This window comes from Aspergillus luchuensis, chromosome 5, assembly GCF_016861625.1.
Source record: "Aspergillus luchuensis IFO 4308 DNA, chromosome 5, nearly complete sequence".
Taxonomy (NCBI): Eukaryota; Fungi; Ascomycota; class Eurotiomycetes; order Eurotiales; family Aspergillaceae; genus Aspergillus; species Aspergillus luchuensis.
Genome location: NC_054853.1, coordinates 1683957 through 1703904, shown reverse-complemented (window position 1 = coordinate 1703904; position 19948 = coordinate 1683957). Strand labels below are relative to the sequence as shown.

Below are 19948 nucleotides of genomic sequence, written 5' to 3'. Positions count from 1 at the left end.
ATAATCAATACTAACTGTCTTTTCTTTCTTCCTCTTTTTCTTATCCAAAGCTCATAAATTTCTTCAGACAGGAGACGCTGTATTTTATCTTAGATAAAAGAAAGAGTTATCAGTACTCTTATTCATAAATAAGCTAATGTAACCTGCTGTAAAGGAGTCAGGGATTAATTTAATTATCAGCTTTTTATTGATACTATGCTTTGCCTGGTAGAATAATATCTGTAGTCTTGTATAACATAGCCATATACCAGCTATTACTATCAAAATATAATAATATAATAGCATAGTAAGAGCAGAAAAGCCATAGAATAGTACCCGGTTGCTTTATAAATCAGACCCCGAATCCACTCAGGATTCATGGTATAGCTGTTCTATTAAAGTATAAAGCCTGTTGTAGTAATCAGAACATGAAAAAAAAAAAGAATTCTTAAAATTATCTAGTTTATGATAAGTTAGTTACCAGCTGGATTTCCTTGTAAGAAAAGATTATTTATTTCATGGCTATTACGAGTAATCCCAAGCTGACCGGCTGCATGTGTCACCACACCAATTGCTCATTTTTCTTTCTTAACTGGTTGCTCCATGCCGGCTACACGTAACTTTATTTGCAGGGATGGTACAGTACTTGTGAGAACTATCCTTTGCGTTTCTTGGCCACCTGCACGCAATCATAGTATTCGGATTTGATCGACACTGATGTTTAGTAGTCACCGAGGTGGAGATTCACTGGTCAATTTAAGGGCTTGAGGTGTAGTATGTCGGTCCTATGAGAAGTTATACCTCAGAACTATGCTGCTTCTTGAGGGGACATTCCCCAGCTATCCGGATACACTGAGAATGTATGTCTATGTTTGATCCCTCGCATCAGCAGCCGACAGTTTCCAGTACCACAACGAAACAGGCTCATCTTAAGCAGTCCGAGGCAGCCATGGCAGTTGTGCAAAGTAGAGGTTTATAGTCTGTGCAGTGATTGCTGGCCCTCCAAGGGTGAAGGGATCCCAGCAGCGGTCGCCTTTCTCATCTCCATTTGACAAGCAAGGTCTGTTAGTGCACAAAAGGACTGGTGCGACCGGGAGGCTTGCGGTCAGACGAAGCGATGACTCCGGTGGACCAGTCACCTCTACCCCTCAGGCCCCACTTGCCTGCAGTGTTCTTTTGTCCGCAGTCCTCTCATGAATATGGCTAGATACCGTAACAATTGGAGGGTAGATGAGCTAGCCTATGCAATAAGCGAAATTTTACACCATTATAGAAGAAGATGCAGTCAAAAGTGTTGCCTGAACGAGGGACTTCTAGGCTACAATTTCATCTAGTCTTAGGTAAGTCAAATCGAGCTGTTCTACTGGCTGCGAGGTCCGGAAAGGGCTCCGAGAAGTTCAATCCCACTACATCGGCGACCGGGCTTTTTCCGTGCGGGGCAAGCGTTCTGTCATACTGTTGTTGCGGAGTTATAGGCTAGATATTGCCCCTCCTCTAATGGGAGGGGGTTCTACTTGGTGATTGTCGCAATCATGCCAATGATTAATAGAGCAAATCCTTTAATGCGCTGCATGGCCTTGGATAATGGAGCCCGGCATATCCGGGCGCTCCGATTAGATGTGCTGGGCCAGTGATCCACAGAAACTATTTTCATTTGAACTGCTAGAGTACTCGGCCAAGTTGGTAGGGTCAAAGCGCCGCCAGGATAAGCGACACGTTGCAAAACCCCTTCTTGTGTTTGCTGAGCTGTAAGTCCCATGAGTCAAACATGTGTTAATCTTTCCAACCCGACTGCCTCACTCTATTTTGGTCAGATATGAGTGGTTTCTAGCAGATCAAAAGCAGAATACTTTCGAGAATCTTATAACCTGCAACCCTGTAAGCAATAGTGCGCAGATGCGCAGTGACAGTACCACAGATGTGGTAACCATACAGACCATGCCACAACAACACTACCTATGGCTTTCTATCAAATGGGCAGTTCAGTCGCCAAACTACTTTCCACTTGAGAGCTAGTAGCATCGAAGAGCTGAACACCAACTATGACAGAGAATGGACAGGGCCCGCGGCTCACTATAAGAACCAAGGTCGCAAACTGCTCATGATTTTGAAAATGATGTACTATCACCGATTCACTCTGTTATCTTAGCAAGGGAACCAATCGAAGCTTTACTGTCAGCAATGCCTTCCGCAACTACAACCGTCTTATCCGTGAAGTCCGAGGCCGAGGCCCAGGCCCCTGATGTTCAGGCATTTTTAGGCTTCTTTGCCCAACTCAAGGAATTATCTCCCACAGTGGGCTTCAATATGATTCTGACAGTCCATGACGAAAACATGACACTGCGGAGCCATCTGAAGTCCAAAGAAGAGCAAGTCATCGATCTTGAAAAGAAGATAAGAGACTGTGATCTGAAGAAGGAGACAGCCATCAACGAAATGTTCCTGATGAATGAGAAAGAAAGGCGGCGCCATCAAGATACCCAAAGTCGTGCGCAAGAGCTTCAAAAGACCCTGCAAGAGAAAGACGACCTTATCAATGCACAAAATGCAGCCCTGGACACCAAAGAAACACAGATAAGAAAAGCAAAGGCCGAGTTCAGAAAACAAACGGAGGTTTTGGTGCAGGCGCAACAGGACATCAGTGCCCTACAGGGTAATCTCAAGGCGAGGGACACTATCATCGACCAACTAAAAGCAGCAGAATCGGGATTAAAACATAGCCTTTCTACTACTAAGGAGAATGCAAAGGCACTTGAGGAGAAGAATTCGAACCTTCAACAACTGCTGGATAACACTCGTGCCAGACTCAACACGATTGAAGGATTTGCCTCTGGGTTTTATGAAGGGGACGAGGGCTCCCTGTAAGTGACACCTGAAATCACAGTAGAAGCTATAGTATACTAATAGCTTACAGGATAGATGATTTCACTGGTCTGTGGCAGTTTGCCAAGACAGAGCTGTACTCCCAGTTCAATGTCGACTTCACTACAGAAGCTATCTCGGTACGTATTGACAGCAAGATATCAATTATGGCTGACTGATCTATTTCCTCAGAACGGCTCAGCGTGGACCAATCTAAAACGCTGCGATCTTGTCCGTAACTACCACATTCCCCTACCTTGTTCGAATACCCCGCCAGCGAAACAAATCCGCTTAGCAATTATTCTTGCTATCCTCGCGAGGGAGATCGACAAATATATCTTCCAGCCATGCTACATCATCCCTGAAGATGCCCGTATTCGGAAAATTCTTGGTGATCTTGCCATGACTGACAGTGAGAAGGAATCATTTTGCCGGTCTGTCCTGCAGTCAATTAATACGCAAGCCCAAGAAAAAGCTCTTTCGTCGACTATACAGACTGTCGTTGGCCGCGTGCTATCATACATTGACGATTTACTGACAGAGGCACAACATATGTCAATGCGCTCTAGTTTGGAAAAGATCGTGCGGAAAGCCGCAGGAGTTTGGCAACCCATACGACATGCCAAGCGAAGATATGAGCCAGATTTCGAACAGCCAGGACCCGACGAGTATTGGCTTCCCTTTACTTTGGACGAGAACAGCCGACCGGAGGCACAAACTGCACAGAACACCCAGGATGAGAATGCTCTAACAATATTTCCGCGCCTTTCAGTCATAGAGAACAATCGCATGACATTACACACCGTTGTAATCCAGCTTAACAGATCATCACCTCTCTTCTGCGCAGCGTCCAGTGAATTACCAAAGGCGACATCCAATTCTAGCGTGGTTCGAGTCATGGCAAAGACTTTACGGAGCAAATCTGCCAACTCCAAAGGTGCAAACCAGCCAGACGGACACCCAAGTGGTACTAGAAAGGCATCTGGAAAATGATGAATGATAGTTACAGCAATACGGGAGGCTAGTTTTATGGGCCCGCATTCAAAATTCAACTCCTTTATTATGTCACCTTAACGCTACCTTAGACTACTTTAACAATGTCCCTTTAACCTTATGCTTATTGCGCTAGCTCATAACCGATTAATAGCAAAGTCTCTTGGCATATAGTGAGAAACTATGTGATTTCGTGCAAGACTTACAGTAATGATCACAATACATGTTATGTCCCACTTTCTCAATTCATGGAGAAACAACCTGTAGACCTGGTATCCTGCTATATGCTCTATATGCTATGGTAGGTATACATAATACACCTAATCAAACACTTTCTGCATTTTTAGTGTCTCTCGCAACTATTTGTGATTCTCTATTTTAAAACATGATGAAGTCCTAGAATCATGAAGCGAAAAGATGTACTCCGCCTCGCTAAACAGGGGAGAGATATGTATATATCTCCATCGTTTGACGTTTATCTACCTACCTCCCCCACCCTAAATCTTGTAGTTTAATATCTTCGATCGTCTTCCTTATATTTGCCTATAGGAAGGCTTCAGCATTAGTTAGCACGGTGGATTAGAGAATGAGTTTTTTTTCGGTAATGGAGTAATTTTTTATTAGTAAATAAGTATACTTGTATATGGTTCAGGCTGTTGATAGATCGTGCGAAGTAGTCTTGTTCCGGTTAGCGCAATGGTCCACGTGTGCTTTTTCCTCCAGCAGACCCCGCGCAAGACCCGACGTTTCACCGCCAGAACGCCTTACCTGTCAGATTCCCTCTTCGCGTTGTTAAGAACTGCCCTAGGGTCAGAGACATAGACCAAGGAGCTTGCCTTGGCAGTTCCAGCAGATACTCACTTTTTGTCTTCATGCTCTACATCGTCCTGTAATACTTCCCTTGCAGATATGACTTATAGGCCCTTTCGGAAAAACTTATATCGCTGTTTCTCGAAGAGCAGCGCAGGAGCGTTGATATGCGGTTTGAACCATACTGGTACCCCACTCTCAAAATTTGAGCTTCTATCCAATTTTCGGCAACATAGCATCTTTTACCAGAACAAACCCACGGCCCTGGTCTCCGCCACTGACCGCCCCATCGAAGCCCTTCATCGCGCTTTCGTGAAACACTACCACTCGGATGACCGAGCAGATGGCATTTGGATCGCAATTATTTCGGTCCCAGTGGGAGAAGACGGCACGTTGCCTTGCCATCATGCTAGGGACCTTGCTTTCGAGTTGGGGTATAATCCTGATGATGGAGACAAATTCATGCACGAATACATGTTTGAATGGGAAATCGAACACCAGTATGTCGAGCACATGGTTTCTGTCGAGACACTTTTGAACCGCGGGCTGGATCTGGATGCCTTTCTCCAGCACGATCGCTTGCCCAGCCTTCGAGACTTCCGAGACTTGATGATCAATATGATTGTGAATCCTCGCGCGGACGGATATTCTGCTGGAAGAGAACTAGGTCGGATGGCGCGGTGCTTTGGTGCTAGAGCTCCTGTGGAAGAAATCGCACGTAGTTTTTTGACGGACTGTCCCGCAAACATCTCTGTCGACCACGACAGACAGTTCGTGACATGGAAAAGGAGTGGATATGGCTCCGTTGATATGGACTTCGAACACATTTACTGGATAAGACAGGGTATCGACGAGGTCCTTTTTGATTTATGGCTTGCAGACAGCTACTTCATGGAAGATTGTGTTGCACATGCAGAGCTGGCCAATGACTTGACCTCCGAAATGGAAATACTGTGGGAGCTTTACTGGGAGGATCTTTGCTTCGAGGTGCGGAACGGGGTCAAATCGGATTCTGCCACAGATGAAGCACGAAAACTGCGGTCCCGGGAGCAGGAAATCCACGATCTGATTGAGAAACACGCGGTATCTATAGGTCTGTGATTACGAGTTCTCGTAGTAATGCATAAAGAAGTTGGTTCGCCAGGTTTCTATGACCGACGCTTGCTTGAGGAAGTATTCGAATTGCAACACCACGTTGAAATGGATACCTGCGCCATTCCTATCTGAGAGACAATGCCATACCGCCTCAGCTGCGACTACAGCCCACATCTTGGGTCGTGAGCAGGCTACCCAAGTTTCAACCTGTGCCGAAGGCTGCGGACTTCCCCAAGCTAACTGTGATACGATCTCCTCGTCAGAGTGGACACCCTGTCAAACTACGTAAGAATTCAACCACGAAACGCTGTAAATTCGTATAGCAGTGACAAAGGTACCCAGCATCCACGGAATTGACTAGTCCTTTGGGATCAGTAGCTAGCATAGGGGCATCTGCCTGATACATACAGCGTAACAGTAGGGGAACACTATCAGCAACCCCATGACTCTGGGAACTACCCCAATCTGTTATTCATATCGCCGGTCGCCCCTTCGGTAATTGCCCTTGATACGCACTGGATTGAAAGCCGGTCTCTTCTTGAGCCAGGGTCTTATCGCAGTACTCTATATGCTGTTGTATCAAACCACGTAAGCCTAACCAAGTGTTTCAAGTTGTCGGGGCGCAGGTCATGCTGACATGAATACATTGGAATTGACAAGCAGTTATCCTTGCGCGATGAGCTTCTAGTAGGATTGAGAGATCTGTTACTTGCTTAGCCTTACCGGATCCATGGCCAATCATTGGGCATAAAAATCTTCTTTAATCTGGCTGGTTGCATGGGCTATTTCATCTACTCTCCAATCGTTACTGTATCTAGCTATATTCATGCTTTAGTCTTAAAAAGATGATCAGTAATCTCGTTACCTGGAGATATTTTGCTCCGGATAGTCCCTGCGATGAAGCGATAATGAGTGGGTGACTAGACTCAGTCAAGCGAATCTCATTTGCAAAAAAAAAAAAAAAACCTGTAATGAGGAAGAGCTCACAGAACAGCAATTGGTAGTTGTGTTGCAAGACAACCCTAGCAGTTCAAGCCACTATATCGATTACGCGGAGGCATTTCTACTAAGTTATATTGAAGACTTAATATCAGGTCTGCATTCGCTTCAATGTCAGGGACCTCTCCGCTCGGTGTTATGGTAAGTTCCCCCAAGGATGCAAAAACCGATCTCCAATCTGACAAGCCGTAGAACCAAACAAACACTACCACAATGCTATCGAAGATTGTTTCCGCTATCATGGCTGCGCGTTCAACATGATAATATATGGTCGGCTTGAGAGGGAAATTAACAAGTGGGACGGGATAGACAACAACAACACGGCGATACCTAAAGATCACTTCGAGGGTAATGACGGTGACTATCGGAGATGTGGGATGTTCGGAGAAATACCAGATGAACCTTTGAAGAGGAACTATTCCCGAAGAGCGTTGCAAATGCCTGCTAAGTGAAGATCTTGCCTCCGTAATCGGCGTGCAACACTTCGACAGAGTGGACGAAAATACGAGGGCTCCGACCAGTAAGGTTCGGTGCAGGTAGAGCTATAGCTTATTGACAATATCTATTCTGATTTTATTGCTAAAAATTACATTATGATGTAACAATATCCTGTAACATGGATTCGTCGTACAAATTGCTTGTGCCCGTCAAATTCCTCCGCTTCCGACCCAGAATTTCTCCAAGAGCCGCACTCGCTCTGGATATACATATTCCGGAATGAGTAGTTCCCAGTCCTCATCTCCGGAGCTATCCGCATCAGGATAATCAACAACAGGGTGCGTGATGCTTCGGAGACATGCTTCCATTGATGTGGTGGTGTCCGGTTGCGGCAACGGGGTTACAGTGATCAAATTGCTTGCTACCGTTTCCAGCTGCTTGGTGCTTTTTCCAATGCGTGATAAACTGAGTTAACAGGAGAATTTACCAGCAATTAGAGAATAAAGTGGTGTTAAAATGGTAACAATCAAAGGTTCCGCAAACGGCAGAGATCAAAGACAAGGTCAGTTCGTGTTGAGTAACAGTCTACGGACTCTAGAATATGTAATGCTGCCTGCGTTCAGAATAACAAAAACTTTCCCCAAGTATAAAGAGCGCAAGACGGAGCTGGCAATAAGGTAGGAAAGGAGAACACGAACATCAAGAAAGATAAAAAGATGCCTCTTCCAGTCTCACATGCGAAAGTTGACCACGTTGATGCCCTCACCGGGCGCCTCGCAGCAGTCGAACTGAAAGAAGAAGAAGAAGCAAGGAATACAAGAGGCTTCAACCCATTCGCACCTTACCTCGAGCAAGGCTTGCCCCGTTTTGTGGAACACTTGACTCGAGAAATAATTCCAGAAAGACTCAGCAGTTTGCGACAAACTCGTCAACTCCTGGTGGACGAATCTTGCCCGCTCTACCGGGCCGGACGGGAATTCCAGGTAAAACATGGGATCTCGGAGGCAAGCTTTCAGAATTGGAAAGAATTGCTGTGTGGATGGCTGGACTTCCCAGTGATTCTGTTACTCAACCCCAGTCCATTTGATGTACTGGGGTATGAGCAAATGGTTCAGCAATCGCCAACGCTGGGGTGGTTGGAGAAAAACCTCGAGGTATTGAAGCTTAAACTACACGACGTGATCGTAATGGATACGTTTCCAATGGTCACAGATAAATTGCTGGGGTCAAAACGGTTCGCAGAAGATTTGGCTGAGTTGGTGACAGACTCGTTCGAGCTTACGTGGACGTGCCTACGGTACATCCACCCGCAAATTGTTATTTCGTGCCAATGCAGCAGCAAAGTCAGGAACGACAAATGGGGATCTTCTGGGGACCTTAGGGCGGAGGAGCTGTCTTCTTCGGAAGCCGGTGCGCGACAGGAACTGGTCAAGATGATGGATGTCGACGGGCATCAGATGTTCGTGGTGCAAGGAGTTCACCCACAATACGTGATGCAGCATAATCAGATGATGGAAGAGGTGCTGAAGAAGAAGTTCACGAAAGTTCTGGGACCATTCGGGCGGTGGAAAGAGCGGCGGCTGGCCGAACGGAGGGAGGCGGCCCGGGCGGAGGTTATCCTGGGGAAGGAAAGCGTTAGGGATGGGATGAAATCGTTGATGAAGCAGATGCAGTTGTTTAATCAGATCTGTAGGCAGGAGGGTAGAAACGGGGCCGAATTATCGGATGCAGCGAAGAGGGTGGAGGAATGGCGGAAGCAGATAGAGGGTTGGTTGGATGAGATGGACGACTGAAGATCATGATAGCCGCATAGAAGCCGGAATATTGAGGTACAGAAGGTAGATGATAAATTACGTATATATATAGTAATGACTATGGGACGGCGATGAACTTCTTTTTTTCCTATCGAAGTTCGTCTGCTGGTTGAGTCTCAAGCTCCAGCATACCTGTATAGAATTCTGGCTTCTACCGGGATATTGCTCTGTGAAGCGTCTGGTGACCTCTAGCCAAGATAAAACTCACTTCTTCGTCAATGTTCTTAAGATGCCTGGTTCCTCTTCTGACCACGGCATGCCTTTCCTGGACAATATGGCGGACCGCTTTTTGCCATCTTTGGATGGCCCTTGTGTGTTGCCGGTGATTGTTACACAACAATTGTAGGGAGCCCCACTTGGTGCTCCTTTGACTCCAGCCAGCAGCATATTCAAGAACAAGGAATGCCACATCAAGGGGCTACCACATGACCCACGACATGCCGCTGTTGGGTATTGGATTGGCCGATCCAAATGAGACTCCTTCGTTCGGTGGTAGACGGGGAACAAGACTGGCAGACGAACCCGCACTGGCGGACACTATATTGTGGCTGTGCCGACCACAACGAAGCAGGTTATGAGAATACAACTTCTGCTCCCGCACTATTGCACAGTAGACTACGTCATGTTGTGGCGCAGTAACCAGCTTGCCTAAGCTACATTCCTGATTACCTGGCAGCCTCAGCAGATAAAGGGATAGGGAGCTGTCCCTCAGTCTAGGATTTCCCTCGACCAAATCACCATACTCGCCATCCACAACTTCATGGACCTGGCCGCTGGAGTTGCCGGCTTTGTGAGTCTGGGACTCCAGGTGTCCCAAAGCATCATCACGTATTACAACGGATGGCGACATTGCAGAGAAGATGTGGACGACATCTGCAATTCTGTGGGCGAGATGCGTCGGATGCTAACGATTTCTGGAAGAGACAGTGAAGCGAAAACCTCTTAAGAGTTGCAATGGAACGGCAGACTTCGAGAAGTTGTTGAAGAGATGTGAGAACACTATGCGGAGATTGGACGCGAAGGTGAAGAAAGTCCAAGACAATACAGCGAGCAGTGGCTTTATTGCTCGCGCCAGGTCCGAGTGGGAGAGGGTTAAATACCCTTTAAAGGAAAGCACCATGCTGAAACTTCGAGATATCCTTCAAGAACAGAAATTGGATCTGATTCTCATTATCAACGTGTTGAACACGTAGGTCATCTCGGTACCCTTTGGCTTTCAGATATTCATTGATTATACGATATACTAGTGATGCATCTTCTGCTGAAACAGAGACTCTCGCTCAGCACATGTCTCAATTGTCGTGTAATATTTCTCAATTGGAGGCCGATGTGGGAGAGAACAAGAATATTTTGAAAGCGTCCGTACAAGGTTCGTGTGGCGTTCCATGATGAGAGAGTATACGAAGACAACAGCTGAAGCGTCCACGATCGTCACAGACCTGAAGCGGAAAGAAGTCCTCGGATGGATCTATAGTCAAGATCCATTTATGCTCTACCAATCTCGAGAGTCTAGGAGACATCCCGGCACCTGCCAATGGTTCCTTCAAGGTCGGGAATACCTGCAATGGAGATCTACAGGGCCACTACTGTGGGTGAAGGGTGAGGGTGCGCATCTAAGTGCCCAACTCACTTACTGCACTTGACTAATAATTTTATCTAATAGTTGGTTGCGGAAAGTCATTTCTATGGTAAAACCCGAATACCATCATAGGTGGTTAGTTATGCTTGGAATGCTAGCTAACTTCAAATTTAGCTCTGCAGTAATTAGGCACCTGCAATCCTACTGTACAGCACAGTCTGACAATATCCTTGTACATTTCTTCTTCTCATTTGCCGATTCCCACCGGCCTAATCCGCTTCTGTGCCTCTCGTCCATATTAAGGCAAATGTGTGTGAACGATCGAGTCCTCCAGAATGTCGAGGAACTGTACGAAAAGTTCAACGGATCTACAGCAAGCAGACCTCTGGAGTATCACGACATCGAACTCGCGCTGGATTCGGCCATTGCGTGCCTCCAGCAATGCAAAGAGGTATATATTATCCTTGACGCTCTCGATGAATTGCCTAATGATCCCGACGAATACCAAAGGAGTCGTGTTCTGAGTTGGATCAAAGCAATTGCTACCCGCTACCGGCATGTGCATATCCTATTTACGAGTCGAAGTAACTCAAACTCTCGAGATATTGAAGATTTCGTAGGTACTATCCCGTCAATAGAGATCGTTACCATAGATGCGATGAGCAATCGTGACGACATGTTCTCGTACCTGGAAGCGCAGTTTAAGAAAAGCCACGTCCTGAACAAAGTGCCTGGCCATTCTCTCTCACAAACCCTCAACAGCATGATCAGTTTGTCTGGTGGAATGTAAGTACCCCGTTTCTTGTCGAAGTACCTGAAACGATAGACATCGCTCACAATGACCTCGCAGGTTTCTATGGGTCCACCTTCAGATGGTAGAGCTCACGAAACTACCTACGCCCAGACTGAAAGATATCGACCATATCCTGAAAACTATGCCACCGAGACTGGACGATACGTACGTCAGAATGCTACAAAATATTCATTACCTGCTTTCAAGTGAAGCAGCAAGGGCCCTCCTATGGCTTTCACTTTCCCTCAGACCGCTTCGCCTAGTCGAGGTCAACGAGAGCTGTATTATCATGCCGCAGAATAGGCCAGTTATAGCAGAAGAAGACAGACTGGAGGGGGAAGGGATCTTGCCGTGTCTATCCGGACTTGTCCGCCGGACCGGAATTGACAACAAGTACCTGGCTCTTTCCCATTTCTCAGTCAAAGAGTTTCTCACTTCTGAGGCTCTTAAGCATGACACCTGTTCATCATATGGGTTCCAAGATAATTCAGCACATGCTTTGATTGCGGAAAGCTGCATTACATATATTAATCATTGCTATTGCAGTGAAAATCGAACAGGCAGTAGAACGGATCTCGAACAGTTTCCCCTTCTTGAATATGCATGCCGCTATTGGTTCGAGCATATGATTTTGGCCGGAGGTGAAGAGCAAATGAGTCTGGCTTCTTTGGCATCCACCCTCCTTCAGTCGGGCGAGAAGTGGAAATATGTCACATTGATATATAACCACATGATTCCCGATGTACCCTTTAGTTGCGCTGCTCGACAATTGACTCTTCGCACACCTCTAGGGTGGGCAGCTGCTCTGGGTCTTGAGTCAGTGGTCCATCTTCTCGCATTACAACGGCCAGCTGATCTTCATATGATACAAGACATCAGATTCGATCCCAAGTGTTTCCAAGTACAAGAGCCGTGTGAGGAGTGCTACATGATCAGATTTTACCCCACTAGCGGTACAGCACTTATGAAAGCTGCGCAATTCGGACATACGTCGATAGTAAAGCGTCTCATAAATGATGGTGCTGATATAAATTCGAGAGGAGAATTTGGTAAAACCGCTTTGTCAATTGCATGCAGATGCGGGAATACCGATCTAGTCAAATATCTTCTGGACAGTGGTGCCAGTCCTTCTGGTGTTCTGACGGAAGCCATACGTGGATCGTCCACCCTGATTTGCCAATTATTATTGGACGCCGGGGCCGTGGCTGATGAGGAAATAAAAGGCGAAATCCATTTGATAGTGGCAGCTGAATTGGACTATGATCATATTTGCCAAGTTCTTCTGGATTATGGCGCAGACGTCAACCGACTGATAGAGGTCGACGATTGGGAAACGTGGGATCCCGCTATTGCAACTGATGCATTGACTGGAGCTACTATGTTTGGCAATATTGAAACAGTCGAGCTACTTCTCTCTAATGGGGCCCATATCAGAGGTAGCGCTCTGGCATACTCTTTGACTGGAGTGGAGGATGGGCCGTCTGATAAACACCGTGAAATCTGTAACATTCTGATTGAGCACGGGGCTGACATGAATCCAGATCTTGGGGCTTTCTTTAATACACCGCTCGCCATGGCGCTCTATAATGGCTGGCTGGATATTGCTAGATGCATGATCAGTAAGGGTGCCCGAATTGAGCCGAGTGATCCTACTTGCCTTTTAGCAGGTAATATTTTGGTCGCAGCAGTTTCCAGCGTGGACATGACTCGTGAAATTCTAGGTATTGGTGTTGCAGCTGATTCTCCAATCGCAGCTGTTCACCAATGGGCTTGGGGGATGGATGGCGATGCCTGCAATTTTACTACAGCCCTCCAAGCTGCAGCATACCATGGACATGTTGGGACCGTGGAACTTTTACTTGCAAATGGTGCCAATCCAAACGTCCTTGGTCCCCCATACGGAAGCACCTTGTTTTCTCTTTTCGCAGGAACCTGTTATGCCATAGAAAACATTGGGCCCGAGTCACACGAAAAGGAAGCGAAGAAAGCCTATAATCTATCCGTGAGAGACAAGACGATCCAGATCTACAAAGTTCTGCAGGAGCGAGGTGTCCAAAATATCATCCCATGGGGCTCTCTGAATTACGACGCGTATCGTACATGCGTGCGCGGGATCAAATATTCATCAATCAGGACTGCTAATGCTATGACTCGCTCCATCGACGAGGAAAAATTTGCCATTCTCTCCGGAGGAACCTTTTGCAGAGTTGTGCGCAGTTAGAGAAATGAAATTCGCTTGACGGAATAACCATCAGCATTGGAAACCGATCAAGAAAACCTCCAATGTTCTATAAATTAAGGGTACCCAAGTCTTCCGATAACAATCTCTTCACGTCCTGACATACATTTGCAACGCTCTTAGTTTCTTGGTGTCAGATAAGATAGCAGAGAGGTGTTAAATTTGGCTATGGGTCTTCTTACCGCAGTAATCAAATATAGTCTGCCTTCACCCTACCATCTTGTCCTCCTCTAGCACTAAACTCTACATGTATAGCTAGCATCTGACATAGCGCGCTCGATCATTTTAGAAAAAAAGGAGACTAAACGTCTTGGCTGTGGTACAAAACAGTCTCAAAAGGGGGCAAGTAGATGGTCGGCTTGGTACTTGGTTGGTAGTCACAGCCAGTTCAAACGCCGACGACACGGAGCCGCCAAATGTGCGCCAAGTTGCATTGGTGTTCTGATAAAGCTTGAAGGTGTAGACCATCCAAAGAATAGGGCATGCAGACAATCGGCAGCGCCCCTTTCAAGTATTCCCCATGACAACAATGAAGAATGTTCTGGCGTTGCGAGCACCATACTACAGTCGTCAAATCCCAGTCGCGTCACAGTCCGAGCTCAGAATTTAATTTTAAGGCCAAATTTAATTTTAAGGTCAATACCAGCTTAATCGCCACACAAAACGTCGAGACAATTGCCAGGATATTCCTCGACTTGGTAGATCTGTCCGAAATCATGTTTATGGATGATCCTGCTTACATAGAATGTTGCTGTCGTCCAGCTGTCGCTACTGGAAATGAGCGCCCAGATATCCACTCGAGCAAGCAAGGAGGTATGCAATCAGATTCCTGAGTACCTATCATCGCACTACCCTTCATGAGATCAACCTCTGTGATTTATATATGAGCGTCTGCTTTTGACAGAGATAGGGTATGACTTCGCTGGTTCCGGTGTCGGCTGGGATGGGCTTGTTTAAGTTCACTATTCCCAGCTCTATAAGTCTACCAATCTAATCAGACATTATAAGACGGACCTGCAGGGAGAACAATTTTTAATTTAGACATACTTCCCGTAAGCCCAATTGCGTTATTCCCAAAATAGTTACATCAGGCGCCACAAGAACTCTTCAAAAGCATCAGATAAACCGTACTTTGGACCATTGAAACTATCCAGGTGCTCGCAAAAATCCTGAGCGAGCGTTGCTTAACATCACTGCGGATGTAGTAGGGCACCACAGCAACACGAACCCCAATGTAGGAACATTTTCATAGAACAAGCTCAGTAGGAAATCGGGCATACAGAATGCTGCTCACAGGGAACCCAACGCTGGATATCGCCTCGAAGATGGGATTTGTGCACGGATGACTGTCACCACATACTATTATCTACAGCAAGGAGGTATAGTGACTCACACCTTAGCAGTGGAGCGTATTGATCGAGTTGGGAAGATCCAACTTCTCCTCAGTGCAGAGCTCTCGTAGGGCGTTGGTGAGAAAGTTCTTCAGTACCAGTTCGAAGACGCATGAGAATATTAAGGAAAATAGTTTGTACACAATATCGCAGGACAAGTTGGATAAGAAGAACGCTATAAGTTCATAAGCACGAACCCATCCCGTGTTTCGAGACAAAGAGTTACTCTGAAGACAGGGGCTCAGGTATGTGCTAGCCCTATTGTCTCCCCGTTGCCTACGGGCCGAGCCAGTGGTTAGGCATGAGAATATCACAATGTATACAGGCTGGTCTCCTCGATGGCGTCTGTCTTCAGTCAATTGTGGGAGCAAAGAATTGCATCCAGTGAAACCAGTTTTGTCACGTCCAATTCCCATCGCCGAGATATGGCTTTGGTTGTCAGTCATAGTGGCAGCACTTGATCATTCCTATCTGGGGACCAGCTAAATAATGAGGACTGGCCAGTAGAGGCCCATAACTTTCTCCCCAGCGTTTAGAGGCCTGTGAAGTGGCTAGGTCAGGAATTTGCACATGACGCATGCCTTGCGGTATGTAAGGGATGGAGTCTGTCGGACTCCACCTGTATCCTCTTATCAATGTATTTTTCCACTTCCGTACAATGACATAGCTTAAGAAACATTGCTGGCGCTCTGCTTTCCTCCAAGGAACTATCACAATAACCACTAGTAAGCGGCCTCGTGCCGTACTGCGAGAATGAAAGAATCTACCCGACGATTAGCTGATCCACTGCTATCACTGAAATGGGTAGGGATTGGGACTGATCTAACCCCTCAAAACAGTAATGGAGATACAGCTTCATAGTATCAGAGAGCTGACATACCTTTCGGCTATCCAGTTGTTACCGCAAGCGTTGTGATACCACATTGAAATTCCTGGGCCACGCAACCGCAGACATCTAGACTGCCCTAGGAATACGCCGTGCATGACGATTGTAGGCAAGGAGGGGCCAGTTATGTGCCTGTCTCGAGAGCTCAAGCCTTGCGAGGAACTTACAGCTTCTATCCGCCGGCGATCCCTTGGGCATGACAGCAGGCGAGAACGTTGAATCCCATTTGCATTTGGCTCAGGCGAATTTCACAAAATACCTTGGACCTTTCAGTTGTGCAGAAAACCCACAACGGCACAAGCTGGGTTGAATTTCCGGGTAGAAGATATTGACATGACTATAGAATACAGAATACGGGACGTTACTATCGACGGCATATGCAGGGTGATGTGTCTGTCACACCTGCCGTCCCTACTATGCTGTTACCCCGCATATGCCCGCTGGTCTAAACCCTGGATCGCGTTGGCTACCATGGGATGTCATCATTCGAGAGCGGGGCCTGACACGTGGCAGGTAACTAGATGGCCTTTAACCTCCTCGCAGGTTCAAGCCTTGCATTCCCTTCTTAAAAGAACTGCCTTGGACGCTGGGTGTCTGACCATATGAGCACCGCTGTTTCCTTACCCCGCCTTGATACTTACGTACAACTCCTGCATTGCTAAACCCATTCGACAATGACTCCTGTCAAGATAGCGAGTATCTCTCGCGTGGATCTCAAGGGCTTCGAAGAAACTACACCATCGATCACAGATGTCAAGCACCTGTCATCCTATAACTGGATAGATTCTGAGACTCCTACTATTGCCATCCCGGGCTGCCCACCATTATGGTCACCACCGAAAGGTACCCGAAAGGTACCAAAAGATTCTGGGTGTATTTATATAGCTCAAAATGCAGCTCGACACCCAGAAAGCCCTCTGGAACCTCTGTTCCGTGCTCTATACACAACTCACCCTTCGTTCGATATTGGTGCCGTTGATCTCGTAACAGATCGAAATAACATCCGCAAGCTCCTATCCTTTATCAATCCTAGTCTATCAAAGAATGGGCTTGAGCCTTTCACCATCGAAGTGGAAGTCACGGGCAAGACGGCGGTCTTCTGTCGTGCAGAGACCGAGACAGTTAGATTCCTCGGACCCAGAGACTTTGTGGGCTTTGGTCATGAGTTTGAAAAGGCATACACCCGAGACCAAGTTAACGGAAGTACTGGCCACCATAGGATCATCAGTTACTTTTTTGGTGGGCTCAGACTCATCGTTCGCTATGAAACGGATGGATACATTGATCCGTTATCGGGTTCCCCTGTTGTCGGCATGGATCAGGTTGATCTATCCAGTATGATCCAGTCGCTATCTCTTCGTCCCTCTAAATGCGTCCCCTGTGGCACTTCGGGGCAGTCTAAGTTGCTGCTGAGGCATGAGGGTCGAACTGTGGCAGCTGACTCGATACTTGAGATCAAAACGCGTGTGGCTCATAAACCGATCAGCGTACAGGAGGTCCTTCCCCAGCTCTGGGTATCGCAGACCCCGAATATAGTACGCGCATACCATAAAAACGGGGTGTTTGCACCACCAAAAGTGGAGAACGTCGTAGCTGAGATTAAGAAATGGGAAGAATCTCATCGAGAAGACCTGAGGAGACTAGGTTCACTGTTCAAAAAGTTGATTGACATAGTGAAGAGAAGCGGGGGTAAGGCTTCTGCGCGATATGATCGCCAGAAGGATAGGTTAGAGGTCTGGACAGCTGCTACGGTGAAAATGCTACCGGATGACCTTTACTCGAAACTGGACTATGGTGACGCAGAAGATGCACCCCATGAAAGAGCGCCAGCCGGATAGGGCCCCTCGGAAACCATGCTGAAGATCGGTCATACTCTATAATATGGACATTCAATGATCCCTTACCTAGCGTCATTCGTCAGGTTCGAACGCAATTGTCAGCCACAGGGATCAGAGTTTACTCACGGTGATATCCTCTCTTCGATGTTGTCGCACTACAAGGGCTTGAGTCAGGCTACCGATTCTGCTTTCGGTCTCTGCCGGTTGACTTGGCTCAGTATCACACTCTCTGCGAGACATACGATTTCCTCGGGGTTGATGTGTTGGGGGGTCAGACCATCGACCACATTTTTGTTGATCTTCGAGCCTGCAAAACAGACTACGAGCTCGAATATAAGCGTTACCGCGTTAACAAGGGTGATAAGACCTTAGCGCGAGACGCAGCGTTTTGACTTCTGTTTCTGATACTTAGAGTCGAGTTTAGGGATGAGGCAAATGACAGTGCGAAAGCCCATAATGCGGTGCTATTTATTATGTCCCATCCAGGTACGTTTAAATATCGCACCAGAACAATACTGCGTGCGGCTTATGAGTAACCATTCGTAGTATCTCATTCTAGTAGTGGTCATTATGATGAGGATACGGTCGATTCGGCCTTTATCGAGCTCCTCAACGCTCTAACCTCTATAATCCCTGGGACCCGCAACTGGTGGCGCACGTACAAGAGGCGATTCAAGTTGAGTTGGGGTTCAGTGGAGGGTTTTACTGACAGAACAGATGGGCTGTTCGAGCACCGACACTCAGCTTGTCAAGGTCATAATGGAGTGCAATAGACTTCTAAAGGTTCAGAAAAATTGCGTCATTATGCAAGAAGTGTCTGAATCAGTTGCGAGGATCAAAGGAAATCCTAGTTGTCCGATGTCTGGCCCTATACACTAGTAAGTGCCGGGCTTAGTCTTGAAAATTAAAACCCATAGACTATTCTGCTAACAGAAATAGTCGTCCTTTAGTAAGCCAGTACGAGACTAAGATGTTTATAAGGTTTCTCGAGTATGGATTAAATATATAGAGCGCGGGCGCAAGGAAGCAGGCAGTTTTGCAACTCTACATTCTTACGGTTCCTACGACATGAATGATCCCGTGAATATGGCACATTTTGCGCTGATAATCGTGTGCCATGTCTCTGTTTTACTGAAGATCAATCCATCATCAGCTCTGGATCAGTGGGTGCTGGGGTTATTGGAGTAAGAAAGTGGGATGGGCCAGGATAATCCCGAGTGCTATGCTGTTTTGATTAGCAGCGCGAAATCTTAGGATAGAAAATCATTCCAAAAGTGCTACTTTTCGACCCCAACTCCTTTCGTGAATTATCTTGCCTGATTTTCTCGGTTAATCTGAGCTGCTTATTGCCTTATATGATGGCAAACATTCGCCATAGCCTAATCAATATGAATTTGTAATGCAGCCATCAGCGCTCGCCAGCGGTTGCACCGACTCCAAGCTCACTGAATGTGGTACTGTACATAGTGTTAGCCGATTCCAAGGAAGGTGCGCTCATCGTGCAATCTACCTACCAAGAGTCGAAGACATACCCTGACGTTGGGGTACATCTGATGCGATTTCACCTGGGAGCCCACAACCACAGTGTATTTCCAGATCTGTCTCACCCGCAATTGGGTTGTTTTCCGCCACAAATACTCTCTCGAGACTCTCCCGAGTTCGACATCAAACGCATTGCGGAATGCCGGTGTTGCTGAAGCCTCATCTTCCGTAGGATTCTGGGATTGCTGGACAGCAGTTGGCTGTTTATCCGAGATCGGGATGTTTGCTATAAGGATAGGGGGTTTGGGTGGAAGAGGGCGTGAAAGGCTATGTGGAGCTGGAGGAGCCTTGTACAATTTCCAACGGGAAGCAGACACAGTAGTTTGAAGTTTTGGAGGAGGAGGATGGTAGAAGCTGATACTATCAAAGCTGATATGCATGATTTTGAGGATCTTCAAAAGCTGTATCGATTGGTGAGGGGAGAAGAAAGAAAGAACAGGGGATTTTATGCTGAAATTGCAGTGTATAACTGATTGTCTGAAGCCCAGAGACGAGGGAAGTATCTATATTACAATTGACCTAGCGGATGGACACATTGTTACTTCGCGGATCATGTCTGATATCCATGTAAGCATTTTATTAGCCAGCCAGCACTGTTGAATTTCATCATCGCCATACAGGGCCCCTACCATAATCATTTCAGGACCGAGAGCCTGTATGGTGCATCGGCGCAGATGTGTATTGTAATGC

At 46.7% G+C, this 19948-nt stretch overlaps 6 protein-coding genes across 6 annotated transcripts; 5 read left to right on the top strand and 1 right to left on the bottom strand.

The window, feature by feature from the left end:
• Positions 1-2160: 2160 nt before the first annotated feature.
• AKAW2_50595A (uncharacterized protein) lies at positions 2161-3834 on the top strand (the record flags this gene model as incomplete). Its single annotated transcript, XM_041690430.1, has 3 exons — positions 2161-2840; positions 2894-2981; positions 3034-3834. The coding sequence occupies 3 exons, from the start codon at positions 2161-2163 to the stop codon at positions 3832-3834; spliced, it is 1569 nt and encodes a 522-aa protein (XP_041544016.1).
• Positions 3835-4743: 909 nt separating this feature from the next.
• Positions 4744-5745, top strand: AKAW2_50594A (uncharacterized protein; the record flags this gene model as incomplete). Its single annotated transcript, XM_041690429.1, has 1 exon — positions 4744-5745. One exon carries the CDS (start codon positions 4744-4746, stop codon positions 5743-5745), a length of 1002 nt encoding a protein of 333 aa, XP_041544015.1.
• Positions 5746-7892: 2147 nt separating this feature from the next.
• Positions 7893-8969, top strand: AKAW2_50593A (uncharacterized protein; the record flags this gene model as incomplete). The annotated part of the gene is made up of 1 exon (XM_041690428.1): positions 7893-8969. The coding sequence occupies one exon, from the start codon at positions 7893-7895 to the stop codon at positions 8967-8969; it is 1077 nt and encodes a 358-aa protein (XP_041544014.1).
• A 1022-nt stretch (positions 8970-9991) lies between these two features.
• Positions 9992-13583, top strand: AKAW2_50592A (uncharacterized protein; the record flags this gene model as incomplete). The annotated part of the gene is made up of 6 exons (XM_041690427.1): positions 9992-10179; positions 10238-10359; positions 10428-10595; positions 10654-10678; positions 10744-11355; positions 11420-13583. 6 exons carry the CDS (start codon positions 9992-9994, stop codon positions 13581-13583), a joined length of 3279 nt encoding a protein of 1092 aa, XP_041544013.1.
• A 2969-nt stretch (positions 13584-16552) lies between these two features.
• Positions 16553-17716, top strand: AKAW2_50591A (uncharacterized protein; the record flags this gene model as incomplete). The annotated part of the gene is made up of 1 exon (XM_041690426.1): positions 16553-17716. The coding sequence occupies one exon, from the start codon at positions 16553-16555 to the stop codon at positions 17714-17716; it is 1164 nt and encodes a 387-aa protein (XP_041544012.1).
• A 1442-nt stretch (positions 17717-19158) lies between these two features.
• Positions 19159-19638, bottom strand: AKAW2_50590S (uncharacterized protein; the record flags this gene model as incomplete). The annotated part of the gene is made up of 2 exons (XM_041690425.1): positions 19159-19173; positions 19249-19638. The coding sequence occupies 2 exons, from the start codon at positions 19636-19638 to the stop codon at positions 19159-19161; spliced, it is 405 nt and encodes a 134-aa protein (XP_041544011.1).
• Positions 19639-19948: the final 310 nt, after the last annotated feature.